This window comes from Pteropus alecto, unplaced genomic scaffold (assembly GCF_000325575.1).
Source record: "Pteropus alecto unplaced genomic scaffold, ASM32557v1 scaffold146, whole genome shotgun sequence".
Classification (NCBI taxonomy): domain Eukaryota; kingdom Metazoa; phylum Chordata; class Mammalia; order Chiroptera; family Pteropodidae; genus Pteropus; species Pteropus alecto.
The window spans coordinates 9364225-9389870 of record NW_006442107.1 but is presented as its reverse complement, the minus strand read 5'-3'; the positions used below and the strand labels follow the sequence as shown (position 1 = coordinate 9389870).

At 34.0% G+C, this 25646-nt stretch overlaps 1 protein-coding gene across 1 annotated transcript in view; it reads left to right on the top strand.

Moving 5' to 3' along the window:
- Nucleotides 1–25646, top strand: part of PIK3C3 (phosphatidylinositol 3-kinase catalytic subunit type 3) — a 123981-nt gene that overhangs the window by 29110 nt on the left and 69225 nt on the right. Inside the window, exons 6-11 of the mRNA XM_015595640.2 lie at nucleotides 4145–4231; nucleotides 6101–6196; nucleotides 9154–9225; nucleotides 14395–14499; nucleotides 15139–15231; nucleotides 23015–23200. Of these exons, the coding sequence (XP_015451126.1) occupies nucleotides 4145–4231; nucleotides 6101–6196; nucleotides 9154–9225; nucleotides 14395–14499; nucleotides 15139–15231; nucleotides 23015–23200 (639 nt within the window). The remainder of the gene's footprint in view (nucleotides 1–4144; nucleotides 4232–6100; nucleotides 6197–9153; nucleotides 9226–14394; nucleotides 14500–15138; nucleotides 15232–23014; nucleotides 23201–25646) is intronic.

Sequence of the window (25646 nt, the reverse complement as noted above, 5' to 3'; positions counted from 1 at the left end):
GCACCCTAGTGAGAATTATTTTTTCAGAAGCAATTTGAAACAGATTGTACTAGTTTTACCCTGCTGTTTAACAGAATGCAGATTTCCTCTTTTGAAAGATCTAGGTCACTGACATTTCATACCCAAAATGAAATATGAATTGTTAAAGTTCATTTTTGGTTTTCATTATCTCTAGAAGTTCCTAGCCTGGAGAGAACTAGAAGCTGCTTTAGACTGTTGAAAACCACCCAAGTCTGTCTATATTGTTATCAGCACCTATAAGAGGTGAAGCGACGTAGATTATGGGCCAGTTATAATAGCTGCTAACAGTTTGCATAGTGCTTTATAGTTTTCTAAAATTTTACAAAATTTTAGAAAAATATTTTCATCCAATATTTAATTATTTTATCTGCATTGAGTCATAAAAAGTAAAAAGTGTTATGATTTGAATAATTGGAAAGGGTGGCTGAAATGTAGCATCTCAGAGTTGTAGATTATTTTAGAGAGGAAAGCAGTGGCCAATCATTTAGAAGTTGTGAAAGTTAATTCTAGACTTTCCCTGTTCTCTAAAGTTTAGCCAAGAGCTGACTTTGCCATCTTGAAATCCTCTCCCCTTGCTCTTTTACAGTTGAGCAATCAATTGTATCATATGCTTGAGTTTTCCAAGAAGCAAGTGTTGTGCTAGCTAGTCTCCAAAGATGGTCCTCAATGAAACATGCCTCCCGATGCTCACACCCTTCTGCATTGGATCTGCATTAGCCCTGTGACTCATTTTAACCAATATGATGCAGCTGAAGTGATGCTTTGCCTGTTTTAAGATAGCTTGATCGCTTTTGTTTTTACATTTTTGGGAACAGTGAGCCGTGATGTAAGATGTCTTGCTACTCTATTGCAGTGACTATGTTGAAACCTGGAGAGAGAGCAGTACTGATAGTACAAGCAGAAAGAAAGAGGCCCCACCACCCTGGTTTCCCAGCAGAGCAAAGGCATTAGAAATGTGCGTGGAGCTATCTTGGACATTCCAGCTCCAGCTACCAAATGTCAACAGTCTTGTGAGAGGCTGTTAGAAAAATATCAAAAAATATCCAGATGTCTCTCGAAAAGAATTCTTGAATTCTCCAAGAATCATGGAAAATAATAAAATGAATGTTGTGTTAAAGCATTTAGGTTTGCGGTGCTTTGTTACATAGCAGATAAATAGCACAAGTGGCTAGGGGACCTTTTGAGTAGTAACTTTCCAGTTCTACAGAAATTATAAAACTAATTCAAACAAATATTTAGAAATTCTGCTCTCAGTCTCAAAGTGTAGTGCAGGAGACAGACTTGTAAACAGTTAGGCGTAGCATAAGTGGTACCTCTCATTTTGCAGTTGCTTTTGCATTCAGCAGTATTGTAGTGATCTTCGCCTATCAGGGTATGTTGATTTTCCTTTCTTTTTGATTATAGTATTTCATAGTGTGTGTACCATAGTCTACTTAACAGTTGCCACTATTGATGGACATTTACATTCTTTTATGTCTAAATTTTCTTTATTGCAAATAATGATACGCAAATGTGAATGTATCTAGGATAATTTAACCTTGTTCTCCTAAGTGGCCTTACCAATTTATGGTACTATTATCCTGACCAAACGGTCATCTTTAGCATTCATATAGAGAAGCTAGAAATATGCTATATAGGAAGTAATATATATTAGCAGCAAACATGAATTCTGGACAGAGTGAAAAATGACTTTTTTTTTTTAACATGTTCAGATGGCAGATTTTGGACTTAAAAAAATTTTTTTTAATTGTTTTTCTCTAAGAAAACATAATGGTTAGTCACTAAGCCAAGTCTTTCTTGTCCTGATAGTTGTGTATGGTGTGTTATGTACAGGAATGTATCAGATATGGTGATGAGAGCATTGTAGAGCAGTTTTAGGTTCTCAGAAATATTGAGAGAAAGGTACAGAGATTTCCTGTATACCTTCTGCCCTCACATATCCATAGCCATTATTAACATCCCCCACCAGAGTGGTGCATTTGTTGTAATTGATGTACCTAAAAACAAAACAAAACAAAACAAAGCAATTAATGAACCTACATTGACATATCGTTATCACACAAAGTCCCTAGTTTATCACAGGGTACATTCTGTGGGCTTGGAGAACTTTATAATGACATGTAGCCATCATTATGTATTATTCAGTAGTTTCATTGTCCTAAAAATCTTTTCGTGCTCCACCTGTTCAGCCCTCCTTCCTCCTCCCCCCTGCCCAACCCTGGGCAACTAATTATCTTTTTACTGTCTCTATAGTTTTATCTTTTTCAGAATGTCATATGGTTGGAATCTTACAGCAGTCATTCAAATAGATTTCTTTCACCTAGGATTATGCATTTAAGATTCCTTAGTGTCTTTTTATGGCTTGATAGCTCATTTTATTTTAGCGCTGAATAATATTCCATTGCTTTGAGTACCACAGTTTATTTATTCATTCATCCACTGAGGGATATCTTAGTTGCTTCCAGGTTTTGGCAATTACAAATAAAGCTGCTGTAAAAATTCCTGTGCAGGCTTCTGTGTGGACATGATTTTTCAGCATCTTTAGGAAAATATCAAGGAATGTGATTCCTGAATTGTATGGTAAGATTATGTTTAGTTTTGTAAGAAACTGTTATACTGTCTTCCAAAGTAGCTGTACCATTTTGCATTTCCACCAGCAGTGAATGTGAGTTCCTGTTGTTCTACATTCTCGTCTGCATTTGATGTTGTTAGTGTACCAGATTTTGGCCACTCTAATCGGTGTTTAGGGGTATCCTGTTGTTTTAATTTGCATTTTCCTGATACATATATGGAGTATCTTTTCATATGTATATTGGTCATCTGTATATCTTTGGTGAGTTGTCTGTGAAGGGCCCATTATTTAATCTGGTTGCTTGTTTTCTTACCGAGTTTTAAGAGTTCTTCATATATTTTGGATAATAGTGTGTCTTTGCAAATATCTTCTCCCAATCTGTGGCTTGTCTTGGTCTCTTGGCAGTATCTTTCACAGAGCAGAAGTTTTTAATTTTAATGAAGTCCGGCTTATCAGTGATTTCTGTCATGGATCATGTCCGTGGCATTGCATCTAAAAAGGCATCACCATACCCAAGGTCATCTAGGTTTTCTCTTATGTTATCTTATAGGAATTTTATAGATTTGCATTTTACATTTAGGTCTAATGCATTTTGAGTTAATTTTTGAAGGGTTGATTTTTTTCAATTTTTTATATGTGGCTGTCTAGTTAGTCCAGCACCATTTGTTGAAAAACTATCTTTGCCCCATTGTTTTGCCTCTGCTCCTTTGTCAGAGATCAGTTGACTATATTTATTTATATGGGTCTCTTTCTGGGCTTTCTATACTGTTCCATGAATGTTTGTCTATCCTTTTGCCGGTGTCAGACTGTCTTGATTATTGTAGCTTTATTATAATTTCTGAAGTTAGATAGTGTCAGTCCTCCAATTTTGTTCTTTTCCTTCAGTATTGTTTTGGCTCTTCTGGATCTTTTGCCTCTTCATATAAACTTTAGAATCATTTCGCTATCCACAAGATAACTCACTAGCATTTTTAGTGGGATTTTATTAAATCTAAATATCAAGTTGGGAAGAACTGACATCTTGACAATATTGAGTCTTCTTATTCATGGACAGGATTATATCTCCGTCTGTGTAGTTCTTTGGTATTGTTCATCAGAGTTTCGTGGTTTTCCTCATATAGATCATTTACATATTTCGTTAGATTTGTAACAATATCATTTTTGGGGATGCTAATGTAAATGTTGCTTTTAAAAAAAAATAATGGCTTTATTGAGATATAATTTAGACATCTCTGTGTCTTTAATTTCAAATTCCACTTGTCCGTTGCTGGTATATAAGAGTAATTGACTTTTGTATGTTAACTTATTATTCTACAGCCTTGCTATAATCGCTTATTAGTTGCAAGAGTTTTTTTGTCCATTGTTTCCTATTTTCTACATAGATGACCATGTCATATGCGAACAGAGATAGTTTGATTTCTTCCCAATAGCTTTTATTACATTAGGTAGTACTTCCAGTATGATGTTGAAAGGGAGTGATGGGCAATGCTATTTTTTATCTCATGCTGTGAGATCTATGTTAAAATTTTCTCCATTGTGTTTTTTCTGCAGCTCACCAAAGCCCATCGACAAGGACACATGGTGAAAGTAGATTGGCTGGACAGACTGACTTTTAGAGAAATTGAAATGATAAATGAGGTGGGTTGTATTCCTCTTTTTTATTACAAAATATTTTCTCCAGGTATCTAAATCAAGAGTTTTTTGAGAATTATTTATTGCCAGATATCTCACAAATATGGGATTATTGGGGTGATGTGTAGTTGGGGGTTCTTTGTTAATAAGTGGAAAACTTGGGATATCTGCCTTTCTTATATTTTAGTGTTCTGTCCAACCGTGAAGTAGGTAGTGTATATTATAAGTGTACTAAATATCGAAAAGTGAAGCCAGTATGAGTTTGATGCCTCACTTGTGTGTTCTGTCTCCATGTGGCAGCTTGTATTCAGCACAGTGCTACCTCTTCACTTCAATTACCTTAGTCATCTTTAGCAAGTCCTCTCTCCAATTAAGATACTTCTTCTCTTATGTACTACATATAGGACTATGCATCCTTAATAAAGTTACATAGTTCAAGTACTTTGTCTCTTGATCTTGTGTATCCTAGGATATGTTTAATTAAAAGATGACTTCAATGAAACTCTTTCCAAAAGTTAGAATGCATAATTTCTCTTTTTTATGTGTTTGCACTGAAGTACTAGATGTTTTTCCTAACATTTGGCATCTAAGAGAGCAGAAATAACAATTACTATTAATCACATTAAGAGAAAGGAATATCAACTTTGTGATATGCCTAGCTTACAGTGACCACCACAGATACTGTTCTCTGCGAAGTTTTCAGGAGCTGGAAAGAGAAAGAAATTTTTAATTTTACAATGAACACTTGTAAAAATTAAATTCTAGCATTGTTAATTTTTAAAAAAGAAATCAGTGGTGTTTAACAACATTTATATTTAGTATGAATACTGGGCATTTTTTCCAAATTTATTCATAGTACATTCTCATATATTCAAACTGGAAGGAGACTTTACTATTTTGAATTTTTATAATAATCACATTCCAAAATTAGTTTAATCGAAATGCTTACCTGTATTTTTCTGTTCTTCAACTTAGGTACCCCCTGAGTAGAAAATATAATGTTAGGGCTTACTCTGTCCAGCCTTTTCCATTCTCCTTAAAAGATAGGAGACCATTACCATTACCATAATAGACTATACTATGCTTCATAAAGTTGAACAATGTAAATGACCTCATTAGACTTTGATTTTATACATATGGATTTAAAGCCATTTAAAAAACTGTTTTGGGTCAAGACTAATCATCCTTTTAGACTTAATTTTATTTCACTTCGTTATTTACATAGTATTTGCTTGTTTTTAAAGGGACAAATTTATACACAGAATTAACATTTTTTTACGTTGAAGAAGTAACTGTTTCCCAGTATACTTAAAGTATACTGATAAAAATTTACGAGTCACTGCAAGTTGTCTTAAAACTGTTTATAAATTGTGAAAAACTTGTAAAGGTTATATCTGTTAAGATCAATTGCCCTCAGTCCTTAGTCACACATTTTGTTTTCCTTTTGATTTTTGTTATAGTAATTGCTATAGATTAGTTGTATGGTTTAAGGGTGAACTGTTCTTTGTTTAACATTGTTATAAGTACAAAACATCTTTAGTTTTGAAAGAAAATAGTTCTCATACATGTGCATACAAAATACCATCAAGATTTTATATAATAAAATCCAAACTACTGAATAAACTAAGTGTCATTAAGTTTTAGGAAGGAGTTAGAAGTGAATAGTAGATACTACTGGGTAAACAGCAGTGTTGTATATAATAAAATAGTAGTGCTGTAACATTGCATTTATAATAACAAAATAAAAATTTGTTACATTTCAAGTTGTACTTGATAGATCTGTGTATTACTGAATTGGGAATAATGGTATAAACTGATCCTTTAAGAGAATGTTAAAGATGATCATTTTTCATGAAAATCTTTTTTTTTTTTTAGAGTGAAAAACGAAGTTCTAATTTCATGTACTTGATGGTTGAGTTTCGATGTGTCAAGTGCGATGACAAGGAATATGGCATTGTTTATTATGAAAAGGTATTTGCCTTGGAACTGTTTATGGTCTCTAAAGTAGAGGGGAGGGGAAACATTAAAAAAAATTACTGTTGTTCCTACTGAGATGAATTATTTGGTTGCAGGATAGCAGCAGACAGCTGTCAGCAGCAGCTGTTTATGTATGCACAAATCAAATCATATAGCTACAACAAGATTACAAAAGCCAATCATTCATGTAATACAGTTCTGGGTTACGGAATTCAATAAGTATGCAGAAGATTAAAAACTTTTTGATTAATTATTCTACAAATTGGCAAATAGGACATTAAAGCTGTAGCTTTATTAACAATTAGAATTCATTTGAAAAATAATCATGCTTTTTAAATAGTAATCTATTGAAAGTTAAGGTTATGTTTGTTATTTTAGTATATATATAATGTGTTGGAAATTTATATGTGACCCTAACATAAGTATGCTTAGGAAACACTTTATACATCTGCATTTATTAGTATAATATATGCAGAATTAAGAAAATTATGTTATCAGTAGGCTGAGTGATAGCACATATGCAGTTCTAGATTTCCTCTGGCTCATTATGCGAAAGAAAGTAATGTGTGTTTGACATGTAGCTACTTGAAAAATGTCTGTGCCTCAAATGTTTGTTGAAGGGTCTTTATTTAAGTATCATAGAAATAATTCTATGTGTAGTTTAAAACCACATAAAACAGGTACTTTTTATTATTGTAGAAATACTAAGACAAGTACTTAAATCAGTGTTAATGAGGACAGACTTTTTTTTAATTTTTGTTTTTCAATTGGAATTGACATTCAATATTATTTTATATTAGTTTCAGTTGCATAGCATAGTGGTTAGAAATTTATATTATTTACTAAGTGATCCCCCCGATTAGTCAAGGACCCACCCACCTGGCACTATATATTGTTATTACAGTATTATTGACTATATTTCCTTTGCTGTTTTTCACATCCTGTGACTGTTTTGTAACTACCAATCTGTACTTCTTAATCCCTTCACTTTTTTTACCCAGCCCCTTAACCCCTCTTCTTTCTGGCAATCACCAGTTTATACTCTGTATCTATGAATCTGTTTCTCTTTTGTTTATTTTGTTCTTTAGATTCCACATATAAGTGAAATCATATGGTATTTGTCTTTCTCTGGAGGACAGACTTTTGATACATGGCATAATAGAATAATATTCTTCTAGCATATAGCTAAGCTCATATACAGTGCATTTGTTCATTAGAAGCAACACTTTTAAATTACTTTTAAACTTTAGTGTTATTTGTTAAAGCTGTCACAAGAGATTTTTAACAATATATTTGTAACTATAAATTATTGTTTGAAGGATGTTTTCATAATGTAATTCTAGGGTTTGTACAGTTAATTTATCATCACTTTTCTGGTATTTTTCAAGTTACTATTCATACTTTTTCCCTTTAGCTTTTATACCTTCCTTTTAGTAAAAGGTTAGGAAACATTAACTTGTTTCAGCTTTTCATTTTATAAATGAAATAAAATAAGAAAGATAGACTAACATTGTTTATTAATTCATTAGAAAAACTATGTTAAAAAGAGAAATGTAGGTGAGTGAAATTTTTGTCACCAATACATTTTTAAAAAATTACATTTTACATTTTACATTATATATAATTTCATTTAAAGCAATATTTCCTGCCCATGTGGAGTTTATATTGCAAAAGCATGCTAATGAAAGTGGTATTTTACAACATTGGAGATGTGAATGAAGGATCTTTCGAAAGACGGCTTTGATAGTAGATGAAATAATAACAGAATAGAAATTAGAAGAATTTCAAGTATTTTCTAAAAAGGTTCTTGACCCCTTTCTACTGCTTTTTGAAAATTGCCCATAAATTAATGCCTGTGTACCTACCCTGTCATACTTCCACTTAGTATAAAGATTGCTGGGCCAGTGTATTGAATCTAATGGAAATAGACTTTCTTGTCACCTGTCTTTTGTGACAGATAGCTTTAGTGAAGATTACTTGTCACAGTTGGGCTGATAAATGTGTTTTCTGGTGTTGTGACTAAGAACCAGCCTGTTAAACAACCGCTGTGGGAATTTGTGGTTTTCTCTAAGACTCAATTACTGAACTAAAGTCACAATACTTCCCCCTTTTCAGTGTCTCCTGATTTTGTTGAACATATCTAAAATTGAAAATATAGTAGCATTTGGAAATTGACAAAAAATCTTACCTCTGGTTGTACAATCGTGAGGAAACGAATTTTTACCTTAATTAGTTTAGCCTTTCCAGTATGTATGCAGTGACATTTATTATACTGAATTACCTTTCTTGCCTGAATTGCATAAAAATAAAAGCCAACATTCTTCAAAAATGATAATACCAACAAAATAAGACAGCTTTATTTCTTAAGAATTGATTCTCTTTATTGAAGTTTGCATTATGTTGAGTTAGGTGCCTCTGTGAGAAGCAATGCTGCTGAGTCTCTTCCTGTATATAAATTTGAGTAACATTAATCCCACACTTAAAATTCTTCTCTGAATGGAACTTAGTTGTGATCATTTGAACTTACCAACATCCACTTAGTAGTGTTTGGAAGTGATGTAACATATCCATTGCACAATATTTTAATTATGCTCTGTGGTTTCTTGTTCCATGTTTGAAAATTAGGACATATTATTTTTGACCTGTGGTCATCATAGAGTTTAAAAAAAAAAGACAAAAACAATCTAATTTCTAGACCTCATATTCCTAAAAACTGCATTACAAATTTTTATTGTTAGAGTTTATTTTTTCCAAAATATTTTATAAGTAACAAAAGGTAAAAAATAGATATGTTTTAAAATATAGTAAGAGGAAGAATAATTTTCTTGAAGGAGTGATGTTCATTACATGGAATTAAAATACATTGGAATATACATTATCATGTATTATTTCTTATCATTTGGTTAAATTTTATTTATTTGCTTTTTTTGACTTATTACACTGTAATCCAGGATGGTGATGAGTCATCTCCAATTTTAACCAGCTTTGAGATAGTGAAAGTTCCTGACCCTCAGATGTCTATGGTGAGTTATTGCCAAGTTTCTTACAAAAGTACTTTACTTCAGAATGACTTAGACCCACATCATACATTTCTTTTTAAAAAAGTGTACCTCAGTTATCTAAAATTGATTTATAAATCCACTTTAGCTGTCTGGTTCAGATGAGATTTTTATAAGAAATCTTAACATGTAAAAATAAAGTCAGGATAGTACAGTGTTGGGGAGCCATTTTATTTGGATTATTGAAAGAGCTGGGGAATGTAGTCTTGAACTGAGGACTTGGGGGACCAGGTGCAGCCTTGGAGATACTGCATGTTTGGTTCCAGGCTGCTGCAATAAAGCAAGTCACATGAAGTTTTTGCCTTCCCAGTGCATATAAAAGTTACGCTTATACTATACTGTAGTCTATTAAGTGTGCAATAACATTATGTCTAAAAAAACAGTGTACATTAAAAAATTAAAAAATACTTAATTAAAAATACTTTATTGCTAAAAAATACTAATCATCATCTGAGCTTTCAGAATATTGCAATCTTTTTTGCTGGTGGAGAGTCGTGGCTCGATATTGATGGCTGCTGAATGACCAGGGTGGTGGTTTCTGAAGGTTTGGGATGGCTGTGGCAATTTTTTAAAATAAGACAGCAATGAAGTTTGCCACATCGATTGACTCTTTCTTTTACAAATGATTACTGAGTAGCAAGCAATGCTGTTTGATAGCATTATCCCTACGGTAGAAAGTCTTTCAGAATTGAGTCAGTCCTCTCAAATCCTGCTACTGCTTTATCAGCTAAGTTTACTAAGTTTACATAATATTCTAAATCCTTTGTTGTCATTTTAACAGTCTGCACAGCATCTTCACCAGGAGTAGATTTCATTCCAAGAAACCACTTTCTGTGCTCATCCATAAGAAGTAACTCCTCAGCCATTCAGGTTTTATTATGAGATTGCAGTAATTCAGTCACATCTTCAGGCTCTACTTCTATTTTTAGTTCTCTTGCTATTTCCACCACATCTGCAGTTACTTCCTCTGTTGAAGTCTTGAACCCCTCAAAATCATCCATGAGGGTTGGATTCAACGTCTTCCGAACTCCAGTTAATGTTGATATTTCGACCTTTTCCCATGAATTATGAATGTTCTTAAAGGCATCTAGAATGGTGACTTCTTTTCAGAAAGTTTTAAATTTACGTTGCCTTGATCCATCAGAGGAATCACTGTATGGCAATTACAGCTTTTTACAAAATGTGTTTCTTTAGACTTGAAAGTTGAAATTACTCCTTGATCCATGGACTGCAGAATGGGTGTTGTGTTAGCAGGCAAGAAAACAACATTAATCCATCAGAGTTCTTGGGTGACTAGGTGCCTTGTTAATGACAGTAATATTTTGAAAGGAATCTTTTTTTCTGAGCAGTAAGTCTTAACACTGGGTTTAAAATGTTCAGTAAACCATGATGTAAACATATAAGCTGTTATCCAAGCTTTGTTGTTCTATTCATAGAGCATAGTCAGATTAAATTTAGCATAATTCTTAAGTACCCTAGGGTTTTCAGAATGGTAAGTGATCATTGGCTTCAACTTAAAGTCACCATCTGCATTAGCCCCCAACAAGAGAATCAGCCTGTCCTTTGAAGCTCTGAAGCCAGGCATTGGGTTTTCCTATCTAGCCATGAAAGTCCTAAATTGCATCTTCTTCCAATGTAAGGCTGTTTGTCTACTTTGCAAATCTGTTGTTTAATGTAGCCACCTTCATTAATTAGCTAGATCTTCTGGATAACTTGCTGCAGCTTCTACATTAGCACTTGCTGTTTCACCTTTTACTTTTATGTTATGGAGGTGGCTTCTTTCCTTAAACTATATGAACCAACCTCTTCTAGTTTCAAACGTTTCTTTCACGGCTTCCTCTCCTCTCTCATCCTTCATAGAATTGAAGAGGCTTAGGGCCTAACTCTGGATTAGGCTTTGGTTTAAGGGAATGTTGTGGCTGGTTTGATTTTATATCCAGACCACTAAAACTCTCCATATCAGCAGTAAGGGTGTTTCATAATCTTATCATTTGTGTGTTAACTGGAGTAGCACTTTTAATATCCTTTAAAAACTTTGTATTCACAACTCGACTCACTGTTTGGCACAAGAGGCCTATCTTTTGTCTTGTCTCGGTTTTCGACATGCCTCCCTCACTGTTTAATAGTTTCTAGCTTTTGATTTAAAGTGAGAAGCATGTGACTCTTCCTTTCACTTGAATACTTCGAGGCCATTATAGGGTTATTAATTGGCATAATTTCAGTATTTTTATGTCATAGAGTAGGGGTCTCCAACCCTTGGGCTGTGGACTGGTACCGGTCTGTGGCCTCTTAGGAACACGGCCATGCAGCAGGAGGTGAGCGGCAGGCAAGCAAGCAACGCTTCATCTATATCTGTAGCCGCTCCCCAGCGCTTGCATTACTGCCTCAGCTCCACCTCAGATCATCAGGCATTAGATTTTCATAGGAGCACCTGGTGCCAAAAAGGTTAAGCACCGGGGAATAGCGAGGCTTGTGGAGAGAGAGAGAGAGAGACTGGGTAAAGGCTAGTCAGTGAGGCTGTCAGAACATCCACAACATTTATGTTAAGTTTGCTTTCTTATATGAGTGGGTTCATGGCACCCCCAAACAGTTACAATAGTAACATCAAACATCACTAATCACAGATCACCATATAACAAACATGATAATAATGAAAAAGTGCAAAATATTGTGAGAATTAACAAAAATGTGATACAGAGACACGAAGTGGGCAAATGCTTTTGGAAATGGTGCCTACAGATTTGCTCAAGGCAGGGTTGCTACAAACCTTCAATGTGTAAAAAAACCCAAAAACCCTCAATATCTCCTAGGCTGAATAAAGCAAAGAGCAATAAGACGATCATAAATTGCACAGAAAGGGAATTAGTTTATACCAGGACATAACACTGTGATCAATGGATGAAAATTTTAGGGAGACTAAGTTGGTTGTAAAATATGGAAGATCACTGTAGCTACTAAAACTATTCAATTTGAATCATAGTGTCTGGATGATTTTGAGATACCTGTCTGTTGAATTTTTGAGATGATAACTCTCTCATAGGTATGAAAGAATAAGAATTCCTGCTTTACAAACAGATGTTTAATTAGATGACTTTAGATTTAGAAAGTTTCAGGCGAAAAAATTCTTTTAGCAGCACAATAGATATCATCATATTCATACTTATAATTCATTCACATCACTCTGAACTATTTCATTCTTATTTTATGCATTTCTAATTAGATTATAACCTTCTTTATCAGACCAAAGTAGATTAAAAGTTGCACATTAAAAAATGAAAACATGATAACCGAGGTAAATATCGGTCATTAAAGCAGGAAGTAATCACTGATGGCCTAACAGCAGAGGAAGAGATAGGAAAAAAAGAGTATAAAAAGTGAGGAAAAAAAAGTCACTTGGGAATCTTTTAGAAACAAACCCTACATATCTTCATAGTCCCTATGCACAACATACTATGATTGAGTTAATATATTTAAAATTGATACTTTTCATTATAAAAATCAAATTATATTTTGCATTCTGGATATTTAAAACACAAATGTGTATACTCGGTGTATACTTCAAAATGTGTATACTTCAAAATGGCCAAGTGTAAACAAGTTTTGTCACATTGAGATCATAGATATCACTTTTGCTTAACTTCTACCAAAATACCGGGTAAATGAGATGTCTGTATATGTAGTATGTTATTTTCCAAAGAAAATGCTCATCAACAGTTATAGTTTTAACATAATGGATACTGTAATTAAAAACAAACAAACAAAAGAACTAAGGTCCCTGTTAAAAATTCTTAGTTTTAAATGTAGGCAAGCAAGCAAGCAAACAAACAAAAAACCCTATTCTCCTTACCGCTTGTATTCAAAAATTCAATTCAGTTTGTAGCCGTAATTATTTATTATATAGAGGAATATATTTTAACAAAGTAATTTTGAGTGCCACTGAGCTGGTATACCACTGTATCAGACAGTAAAACAGACTATAAAACTTCTGTTAATTACAGAGTTATACTAGCTCATATACATAAACAAATAGACTGGTAGAACAGAATAAAAAGCCCAGAAATGGATTCAAATAAACATGGAAATTTGTGTATGATAAAGGTGATATTTCGTCACTGGAGCATAGTGCTAAAGAACAGATTAGCCATTTGGGAAAAGAAAATGAAATCAGATCCATATCTCACACCATATATAAGGAAAAACTCCAAATGGATCAGGCATTTAAATGTTAAAAAAATGAAACTTTACTAGTACTTTACTCTCACTGTAGTGAAAAACTTTCTAATGATGACTGAAAATCAGAGGCAGCAAAAGAAATGATTGATAATCTTGATTGCATTAAAAATTTGACTGCATGGCAAAAACACTGTAACAGCGTCAAAAGACTGTTAATAAATTGGAAGAAAGTATTTGTGACACATCACAGACCAAAGGGCTGAATATTTAATACATGAAGAACTCTTAAAAACTTAAGGACAAAGAATCAAAAAGCTAATTGAAAATTAGGAAAAAGACATTAACAGACAATTTACACAGGCAAAAATACATAGAATAAAACGTATTTTAAGCAAAAATAGTATATTTAAAACAATTTTGGCTGTAGGTAAAATAGTGAACAGAAAATAAACATGGAATATATATATATTAAATGTATATACTCAAATATGTATACTTAAATATGTATATTTAAGTATTGTGGTCTCTGCCCTCAGTTACTACTGGTGATTAAACTGCTAAGATGAAAATATCACAAGGTTGTTAGTAGCTTATAGGAAGAGAGAATGCTTTACTCTGAGTTGTAAAGAAGGTCATGGAATGAAGGGGTTTTTGAGTGGATAGAGGATATAAAAACCTGGAGTATGTGGAGAATGAAGGGTAGATGTTTTAAGAAGCTGAAATGGCGTGGGCATGTTATGGTTCTAGTGAAGCATAAAGCATACTTTGTTTCCCTGTCTCCAAATAGTGATATGTTTTTAAAATATACATAGAGACTAAAGTGGTAACAAAAATAAAATATTAAGTATTATAAAATGGTCCTAAGTAAGTAACTATTTACTTTTCTATTTCTAACTGGCTATTGGAACTTCCTTTTGGTGAAGTTTACATTGTTGATTAATATTTTAAAATTATTTATAGGAGAATTTAGTTGAGAGCAAACACCACAAACTTGCCCGGAGTTTAAGAAGTGGACCTTCTGACCATGATCTCAAACCTAATGCTGCCACAAGAGACCAGCTAAATGTAAGAATTTATAAAATAATAATATAAAAATAATTAAATGAGGCAACACCACATCAGTTTAAAGTGATTTAGATGAATGTTTTTTTTCCCAAGTTAATGAACACCACATGATTTCAACAGCTTTGCAATCCTGAGGTTTTATTTTTATTTTGGAGCTTTCAGTAAATATATTAGCCCTGGAGACAGCTACAAATAGTTTGCACTTTTGCGATACCGTGTTCTCAGAAACTGGCCATGAAGTACATTGCCTTAGAGAGGCCTTGGTGCGCACGTGTGTTGTTGCACACATTGACTTGATAAGACAAACACGTATTGTTTGGATTTTTCCTTTTTTGAAAGGATGACTTTTTTAAATTTTGGTTGGTTTTGTTTTTGGTTGAATTAAATTAGCTCTGTAGTTATATACTGTTATGTGGAGTATGACTTTTTCATTGTATCTTTTATTCTCCCTTATACTCTATTAGTATCCTTTTTGGATTGATAAGTACAGCAAATTTAAGTCTTACTTAGTTGCATGTACATTCTCCTTCTGTAATAGTTCTATTAGAGAATATTTAAATAAATGGAAAAAAATATAAGTGAACTGGAAACAGATAGGAAGAATGTATTTGACAAAAGTACCTCTTTTTTGTTTTGTAGATTATTGTGAGTTTTCCACCAACCAAGCAGCTTACATATGAAGAACAAGATCTCGTTTGGAAGTTTAGATATTATCTTACTAATCAAGAAAAAGTGAGTTTTTTGAGTACTTTCATATATCAAATTTACCTATAAACTTTGTTGCTGATGAACAAGAGGAAGTAAAACTGCCATGGGAATATAGAGTTATTGTCAAATTTTAAAAAAGTTACAGAACAATATTTATGATACTCCATTGAAAAAATTATAGAGGTATACACACAAAGACACATACACCCATTTGTTGATGTGTAGACAGTGACTGAATGGTTTAAATCAGAGAGACTTGGGTTCAGTTTCCAGCACTACAACTTACTATTCCTAGGTAAGGCAAGGCAAATTTGGAAGTTTGATTTCCTCATTTTTCTGATAATGACAACCTCCTTCGCAGTTGAGATAATACAGGTGAATAACTTGGCTGAGTACCTGGTACACAGTAGTAAATGTTGATTCACTTCTGTCTTCATTCTCCTCACCTCTTTGAACTTGGGCGATTAGCAAAATATTTACATTATTAAAAGAACTAGAATTCTAGAAGAGATGTGGCTAGAGAGAGAGTATGAGAAATGGAATTTGAAATGTGTAAATTGAGTTGGTAGCATAATAGCTAGCTTATAGTGCATGATAGAGGCTAGATTAGAACTAGACATTTACTTTCCATAATGAAACCATGGAGTGCATAAAGTCTCTGGAGAGACTGAATTGCGTTGAAGCAAGTAGTCTGGCGACTTGGTTGTGAGTCTTTTGTTGCCACTAAGAAGCTTTTTGATGGCAAGCAACTTACTTCACCTGTTTAAGCTTTAGTTTACTCATATTTAATATGTGTTATTTAAATGATAGTGAACTTTATCTCTTCCAGTTCTTAAAATAGTCTGTAAATTCTTAGAATATAGGTTCAAGGGATAACTTTTAAAGTATAATAATCATTACTAGCATCTTTTGAACAGCTGTTGTGTCTAGGGATCTTTTTGGCCGCACAACCCCCCACACACTATTTAGGTATTATCGTTGCTGTTCTACAGATTAGGGAACTTGAGTCTTAGTGATTAAGAAACTTCTGCAGAATCACAAAGTTTATAAATGCTGCTCTTTGGTGTGATCACATTTATGAGTTCGAAGAGAAGGTAGTCAGTGAAAACACAGAGTAAGAGGGATTATAGAGAAAATATTTGCAGCATCATGCTCATGCCTTGGCAGAAATTACGAAATGCATTGGGAGCAAAACAGAGAAGCATCAAGAAATTTAATATCTGTCAGAAAATTATTACATAATTATGTAAGAATAAATATGTTTCACAACCTCATGAGATGGTCTTTAGCTACTTTAACTTGTTTTTCTGAAGCAGTTGTATTTTCTTTAGTTTCAAAAGTAAAGATAAAAAAGTAGTTGCAATTCCTCTTAACTCTTCAGCTTTTCCTCCTTATCTTTGATTGATGCCTTTGGAAATTCAAATAAACCATAGTCATTTTTCTTATATTCATAACAATAATGAGAGAAGAATTTAAAATTTGCCATAGCTTCAAGTGTTATTCTCTTTATCACTGCAAAAAAAAAAGAAATATTCATTAATAGAATCACAGGTTTGTGGTTTTGTGTTTTATGAAAAAACTGAGTTAGTATGTGATACTCTGTTAAATGAAGAATAACCTTGGTCACAGAAATTGCATCTTGAATGCAGCACAGTCTTGTCTAAAATACACAGCAAGATATTGAATTAAACCTCTTAGAATATATAGGTTCAAGAAGCATAGAATGGATTTACAGAGCAGAACAGCCTTAGATAGAAAGGCTTGCAAGAAAAATTGTTTGTTTAAACAAGTAGTCACTTCCCACTGAAATTCAATTATTTCTAGATATGTGCAAAAGAAATAAAATGCTCAAGTGATATAAAGTATGTGACAAGTTTCATTTAACTGGTTGATTTCAAGTTTTCAAAAAGTGAGTGATGGAACTTCAATTCTCAAGACATATTATAGGATTCTTATGATCACTAGAATCAAGTGAACAATATTTTTTTAACGTTCAGGAAGCACTTTTCAGTTAAACCAAATGTCTATTGGCCTTGGAGTGACCAGAGAAATTATTCACACAGCCACATCTGTATCTTTATAATAATTTAAAATGGGTTTTGTAGAAAACAAATACTTTTGTACCTTTGTCCTTTAATTTGTTTACTCAAAGAAATTCTTTCAGTGTCAGTTTCTCAGGAACAATGATTTAAGTTATTTGGCATTTGGGCCTTGAGGCTGAAAAGATTTTCTACAGAGAAAGCGGTGCTCAGAAAAAAATTGGTGGAAATTGGTTCTTACAAAGTTATACTTCTTATTTATTTTTTAATTAAATTTGGTCTTTCTACCTATAATTTTTCTAAATGACTGTGTATCAGAGCTTGCCGGCACAGTCTTAAGTATTTCAGATGAAAACCCTCTAGTCTAGACTTCAATTTGTGGCCCATAGCATGTAAGAAGTGACTCATTTTTATGGAACGCAAAATGTGAATGTTATCACTTTTTGAAACTAGTTTTTAGCATAGTAAATGGCCTTTCTTTTTATAAAAATGTTGATTAAAAACAGCTTTACATTATTGCCTTTCTTTCCATTATATTTTGGGAAAAACATGCAGTCAGAAGAGTTGTATCTGGTAAAGGTAATAGTGATACACTGAATATTCTTAAGAAATTGCTTCTGAAGTATCCACTGAGGCAGTGATATCAGGACTCAGGACACGGATAATTACATTTGTGCATCCTGACCAGAAGTTGGTGGCGAATCAAGACTCTGAGCTTCAAGCTATAATTTCTCTGTCTTCATATAAACAAACTGCTTTAGGGAAAGGATATTTATCTACCATCAAAATGGAGAAATATAAGATAGTAATCGATTAAGGGTTACTTTCTTGGTAAACATTTAGGCAATTAATAAAAATGTGGACCAGGTTTCACAGAGCAAAGATTGGTCTTAAAGTTTGTGTAAGCTTTCATGGTATTTTTTGTTTGATCATTTTTCATAGGGAAAAAGAACATGAGTAAGGCAGAGTGTTAGGTTCAGAGACACAAAGGTACGAATGGTTATGAAATAGAAAACGTGTCAGTTTGTGATGAACCTTGAATTCTGTGCTTGGGAGTTGGATTTCACTGGCAATAGGAGACTACTAAATCAATAGAATGTGTCTTAACAAGTGATATTTTAAGGAAGGTGAACCAGGTAGAATGGAGCAGAGCTGAGAATGAAAAAAAAAAAGACAAATTAGAAGACGCGTGTACTGATTTTTAGAGATATTTTGGAGGGCAAGGGAAGCAGAAGAGAATGTATAAAATGACTTGGAGACAACGCCCCAGACTTAGGCCTGAATGCCCGAAATAAGGAAATACGGCAAGTGGAAGGAGCGGGATAAGGATGTACTTTCAGTTTTGAATGTTTTTAATTGAAAGCATTAGAAGAACAAGTGTGGTGATGTGATATAGTAAGGAATATACATTTGGTCTTCGGTTCCTGGCATAGTTTCTAAAACACTCAGAATTTCCTCAGTGGTAAGGATGAGAAGAGCATCTTTTATTACTCATATTAAGTCCCTTTCAGCCATGCTGGAGTTTATGCTAATGAGGTGACTTGGAGCATGGGGCTGGTTACCAATCTTGTGAGTTGAGGGTAGGAACTTTCAGCTCTACCCCCTAACTTCTGGGAGAGGGGCTGGAGGTTGAGTTAATCACCAGTGGCCAGTGATTTTAATAATCATGTCTGTGTAATGGAGCCTTCATAAAAACATATGATGGGATTCATAGAGCTTCTTGGTTATCCATGTGACAGGAGAGTGGCACACCTTAAACTGTATGCGGACAGAAACTCCTGTGCCTGGGACTCTTCCAGACCTTGCCGAATGTACCTCTTCATATGGTTATTCATTTGTATCCTTTATAATATAACAGTAATAATAAGTATTTCTCTGAGTTCTATGAGCCATTATATCAAATCATCAAACTGGAGGAGGGTATTGTGGGAACCCTGATTTGTAGCCAAGTCAGACAGAAGTATGAGCAACCTGGGGACCTAAAATTGGCTTCTGAAATGGGAAGCAGCTTTGTGAGATTGGCTCCTTAACCCCAGGAATCTGCACTGACTCCAGGTAGTTAGTGTCAGAATTGAATTAAATTGTAGGACACTCAGTTAGTGTTCTTAGAGAATCAGGGAGTTAGTTGGATGGTGTGGAAAACCTACACATTTGGTGTCAGAAGTGTGTTGAGTAGAGAAATAGCAATAAAGTAGAACTTTCCAATAACTAAGTTGGTAGAAGTTAAAATTAGAACTATATATATGGGAAATATAGTATTTTCAGCTCTAAAGTTATTGTGGTCGTGATTTTCAGAATAGGAGATAACAGTGAGGTGATTCTAAGATCAAAAGATTAAAATATTTATTGCTATTAATATAAATATAAAACAGTAATGTTAACATTTGATGTTGGAGTCAACCTCAGAAACAGAATAACAGTAATATTGGATAATAAAATAATTAACATTTATCAAGTATTTATTATATGCAAGGTTCTGTTCTAAATAGTAACGTTCTATAATATATTTAATCTTTACCACAACCTTAGGAGATAGGTCACTTAAAAGTTAAATAATGTGTTCTAGATGACTCAGTGAATAATTGATAAAGCCAGGAGTTCAGATTTGACTCCAAGTACTCTGGTTCTGCAGCTTGTATGTACACTCAAATCATCTGTGGAAACTCTAAGAATAAAAATGTATTTCAGTCCTGTACCTTTACTTACATAGATTAATGAAACACTAAAGTGTCATCATTATCATTGCTGCCTTCAAATTCTTATTCTTTCTCATTCCTCTTGTTTTCTCCTTCATTCTGTTGCCTCCTTGTTTACATTTGTAATATTTAGCATTATAAAGTTGTGGAATTCTTTGTACAGTGACCGAAGTTTTTTGGCGGTATTGTACTCTATAAAATCTTAGTAATCTATAAATCTGAGAAACTGGGAGTTAGGTTGTTTCCATTACTGAATTGAGTACATTGGCGTGCTGCAAGATTTGCTTATAAGCAGCACGTTTCTATTAAGACTGCTGATGTACTATGAAATGAGAAAGCTTTTGCTGTAGTTATGTAAGAAGTATTGCTTTGTTTCCACATTCAACCTAGAAATACATTTTAGAAGTGAAAAATAATTGTGTGGAATGAACTAGTAGGTCAGGCTGTGTTTTTACAGGGAGAGATGACACTTTACTAAGAGGTTTGCAGGAGATATAGGGGAAATGGATACTTGTCCTTGGGGAATGTGGATTCCAGTTGTAGAAATAAGAACACCCACAAAAGCATTTTGCAAAAAAATAAAAAATAAAAAATAAATAAATAAAAAGCAGTTGGAAGAGCATGATTTAAATGAAGGTCGTAAGATTGAGACAGCTACTAAAGGAAGAGCTGAAAGTTGCCAGAAACTTCCTGGAAAAATTGAATTTTTGATAACCTGGCTTTAAAGAAAATGACACTCCTGTTTTGGTGAGTATAAGGAAGTCTTGTAGATAGGATTTGAACAGTTATATATAAAATAGGTTAACTTAGTTGAATCATAGAAGAGCAACAAGAGTTAGTTTAATGAGAGAGGTTTGGATTGTGGTGAGAGCTATCAATGGAATGTTTTGAGATGAGGCAAGGTTTTGTTGTTACATTTGTTTTTTTTTGTTGTTTGTTTGTTTTTGTTTTGTTTTGTTTTTACAAGCTAGAGTGACTCATCTATCTGGAAACCACACTATAACAATCTGGCATCATCTTCAAATATTGGAAAGGTCATCTATGTGGTAGGGGTTAGAGTTGACTTTCATTATCTCCAGATAGTTAAACTGACCAGGGGAAGAAGTTAAATGAAGACACTGTTGTCTTTTGCTTCATTACAGTTTAAAAAACCAACAAAAATTGTTTTACTGTCTATAAATACAATAGGTTCTTTGGAAATTAGTCACTGGAATTAGTTAAGTAAATATTGGTCCTCTTTATGTCAGGGATGTTATAAGGTAAATTTCTGCTGACAGTGGGAGGTTCGTGCTAAAATCATTTCCCACTTGAGCTTTTGAGAGTTTGTGTGAAATGCTTAGAAGATAAACTGGTATTGAGGTTCTTAGAAGGCTGTGCCAAACTCCAGATATATGGTATAGTGAGAATCAATCTGAGAAGAAAAACAGGAAACATTGCTAGGAAATAATTGACTGGAATTGGGAATGGATTTAGGAGATGAATGTTGGTGCAGTAATGGCTGGAAGGGGCATGGGTTTAGCTAATTAGGAGATGGCAGTACCTTAATGGTAAGGAGGCGGAAGATGCACAAGCTGAGAGTCAGTGAACCTAGATTCTAGGTCTAGCTTCTTCACTATTTTGAGGTGATGGGTAAGTCACTTATTTTGCTGAAATTAAATATATTGAGCATTGGACTGATGCCAGAGAGCTCGACAGCATAGGAGTCCAAAGAGGGACCCCGGCCTGGAGCTCTGGTGACCAAGTTCTTATCTCTTGGGGGGTAGATGTGTCCCAAGGCTATCCGGCCTACTTTCTGATCTTGGCCTGTTTCCCATGCCACCTAGAGGAAAGGAGGCGGTCCAAGGCCATCTATCTTGTCTCCTGGCCTTGGCTTATTTCTCCTGCTGGAGTTTCATGGTTGAAATCAAAACAAGGAGAGAGGGCTGAGTAAGAGACTAAGGAAAAATTCCAGAGTCATATCCTGGAATGGCGGATGGGGGGCTTCCCTGGGCTAACTGTCCTGCCTCAGGGCTAGATAGTCTCCATGGAGCCTTTTTTCTTAATCTAATTAAATCAAGAATAAGTTAGGGAATGGACATGAAGTTTCATTTTATGCTGTACTAACCAGTATTGTGTTTTATTGTCTAAGCAGATATTTTCTTGAGAATTTACTAATGAAGAAATTTTAATTGGGCGGAGAAAGCATTTAAAAATTTAAAGTTATCTTTGTTCAAGTGATGAATTCATAGAAGAGAAAGAAGAAAATATCTTGGGATCAGCCAGGAAAGTGTTGCCAGTAGGGAGATTACTGTTTATGGAAAACAGATATGTACCTTTCTTTAAAGAGCATTTATTATGTATACAACTATGAGTGATATGCTTCAAGGTAATTTAGTTACCTGACAGTCTGGTGAAAACTTTAGTATGCTACCTATCTAAAGATGTAAGGTTCTAGAAGGATGCTGCAAACAGCCAGCTGAATCCTGGACTATCTGCTGCTGCTTCTGTACATATCCATTTTTATGCTTGTTTCTGTGGAGGTTTTGTTTGACTCTCTTTTTAAATAGTTACTTCTCTGTGTGACAGACATAGCATATTCAATTTAGTTTGAGTCCTCATGTATGTGAGTGTCTAGGAAACCCAGTGTCTAGAGAGGTGTTCAAGAGTGGGTTTAGTGGTATGGATTCTACCCTTGCTTGGCTTTGTACTCTTTTATTCATTGGCTGCTTTATGTCACATGGAGATGTTGTAAAATGAACGTCTTCTCAAAGGCATCTCAGAGTTCATGTAACATGACTCAACTATTTCTATGTCTTGAGCCCTGCAATATTTTAAAATAACAAAAGCATAGTGAAGAAAAGCCAAAGAAAATTTTAAAATTCATAGCTTTCTGGAAGTAGTTTGATCTTTTCTGTCCTGCAGGGTTTTTGAGCATCATTTGTAGAACTTTGTTTAGCGTTTACACAGGAGTCTGTTGATGACTCTGTGACTCTTTCATCACAACCAGGCAGAATTCTGTCTAGTCACCTTTGACTTTCCCTATCTCAGCTAATAGGCTGTTGTTTCTAATTTTAAAATCTTTTCTAATTTTAGGCTTTGACAAAATTTTTGAAGTGTGTTAATTGGGATCTACCTCAGGAGGCCAAACAAGCATTGGAACTTCTGGGGAAATGGAAGCCAATGGATGTAGAGGATTCCTTGGAGCTGTTATCCTCCCATTACACCAATCCAACAGTGAGGCGTTATGCTGTTGCCCGATTGCGACAGGCAGATGATGAGGTACATTATTATTCATTATTCTTCTTTGGGTACATCTTAAATTACAGCCCGATTATAGACTCTGTGTGTGTGTGTGTGTGTGTGTGTGAGAGAGAGAGAGAGAGAGAGGGAGAGAGAGAGAGAGAGGGAGAGCTGTGTGTGTGTGTGTGTGTGTGTGTGTGAGAGAGAGAGAGAGAGAGAGAGAGAGAGAGAGAGAGAGAGGGAGAGAGAGAAGAGAGATTTTTTTTTTTAGAAAGGAAGAGGATATACTAGGTGTGTTTTCAGAAGTAAAATTAAAATATTCCTCCAAGGACTTCTCTGTGAAATGAAAATTTACTTCCTGATCTGTTTTGTGATAGGACAATCTCTCCCAGGACATTTACCTGGCAGCAGAGCTTGAATTGCTCTGTCTAGAAAAAGGAATTCTAATGAAAAATGGTTTAATGCAGCACCAGCTAGGGAATAATTCAGATCCCCTATATCAGTCAGTATACAATAAGCCACATTTAATTGTAGCCTTGAAAAGCCCTTGAGGCCTTTAAAACATAAAGATGCATGGGCATCTTATTCTCCTTCAAATTCCTTTAGATTTCAGTTGCTGACAATTACGTGTATATGTAGATTTTCTGAAGGTGGTTTTGAATCCCCTGGGAAGCGAAGATTGCAAACTTTATGCTGGCTATTTATATACATATTAGACCACTAGAGAAGAAAGAACACTCTCTGTTGACACAAAGTATTGCTGGATTTTGAATTTTAGTAATTCCTAATAAGATAGACTAATCCAGCAGTGTTTTTTACTTATTAATTTTTGTAGGCTGAATGTGCTTTCAGACATAACCTAATAGTTTATGCTAGTCTGTACGAGGCTTTTGGGATATGAAATAACTTTTCTCAAGCCTCAATTTATATAGGAATGCTGATTCTGCAGAACCTATTGTCAATGACCTTTATAAAAAAATAATTAAATTATTTTGAATTCATAGTAGTATCTGAATTTCAGGACTCAAAACACAGCATTTATTAAGGTCAATATTTGTGTGCATTTAATTATAGTAGAATTTAAACACTTAAGTAAATAGTATATTCAATGCTTGCATATAATTTACCCATCTTCAGCTTGCATATAATTTACCCACCTCATAGCTAATCTTGCTTCATCTATAACACCACTTATTCTATCCTCCCCATTCCCTACTCTCCACTAGATTACTTTGAGGCAAATCTCAGATATTGTATAATTTTATCAGAATACGATATATTTTTCACTCTCCTGTCAAAAAGCAATCCTGAGCATTGTGATTCAGAATATTATCTTCTCTTTCTTAATTGCCTTTACTGTATCACAAGAAATAAATTACCATGTTATTTGAAATATTTATTTTGAAATTCATTAAAAATTGTACTTGTCATTAATTATCTGTGACATGAGTCATAGAGTTTAGATAAAAGCCTCTGGGGCATAGTCAAAGCAGCTCCTCAATGTAGGTTCAGAATTTAAGTAGAAAAATTGTAAATCATCATTTTTCATTGACTAGTTCCCTTATAACCTTAGATGCTAAGTATTTGTTTCTAGAATTATTAGTGTTCGTGCAGGTACTGAGCTATTTCTAGGCCATTTAATAATTTTTGTTATGAGTTGAGGATAATGATAAAAACATTGCATGCATCTAAACTGCAAAATATGGGTGACTTATTGAATGTTAGTTTTTTTGAGGTTTTAGAGATATAGTGTAAATCCAATAGTGGTTATCTCATGATTTCCCTTTCTATGAACTTAGTTAAGTAATGGATTATATATACTCAGCTAAAAAAAAAAAGGCCTTTTAATTCTGTTATGACTGATTCATTAGATGTATATTAAGATCAGAATTTTGTCTTTTCTCTGATTCTGTGTACCTATGTATGTCTTTGGAAACACTATATATTGTTCTCACCTCAGTTTCGGATCCAAAAATAGAGTGATAATAGCTGCTTATGAAATTTGATAGTTGTGGAAAAAAATTTTGTAGGGCAGAGTTTTGATATGCACGTAGGCAGAAAGATTGCACACTTATGTACATTTCATGTTGAAATGAGCATGTTGTGCCTTTCATTTGTAATTGTTTTAAAATGTCCCCTTTTTGCTATATCTGTGGAGTACAGTATTTATAATTTGATAAACTTCAAATGTTTTTTGATATTGCAAAAGATAATAGAAACATATAATTATAGCATCAAAAGATATATCAGAGGCCACTCTGTCTAAATATCTACATCAGTACAACTGGAAAACTTGAATGAAAAATATTGTGTTTTATGCATAGACAATTAGTCTAATTTCTTGAATGTGCCATAGTCTCTCCAGTAACCATGCCTTTGTATGTGTTTCTTCATTGTGCTGTGGCACAGACCTCACCACCTCTGGGATACCACTCTGAACCATCCCAGAAGGAAGCAGCGTTTTTGTTTGTTCATTTTCTGTTTC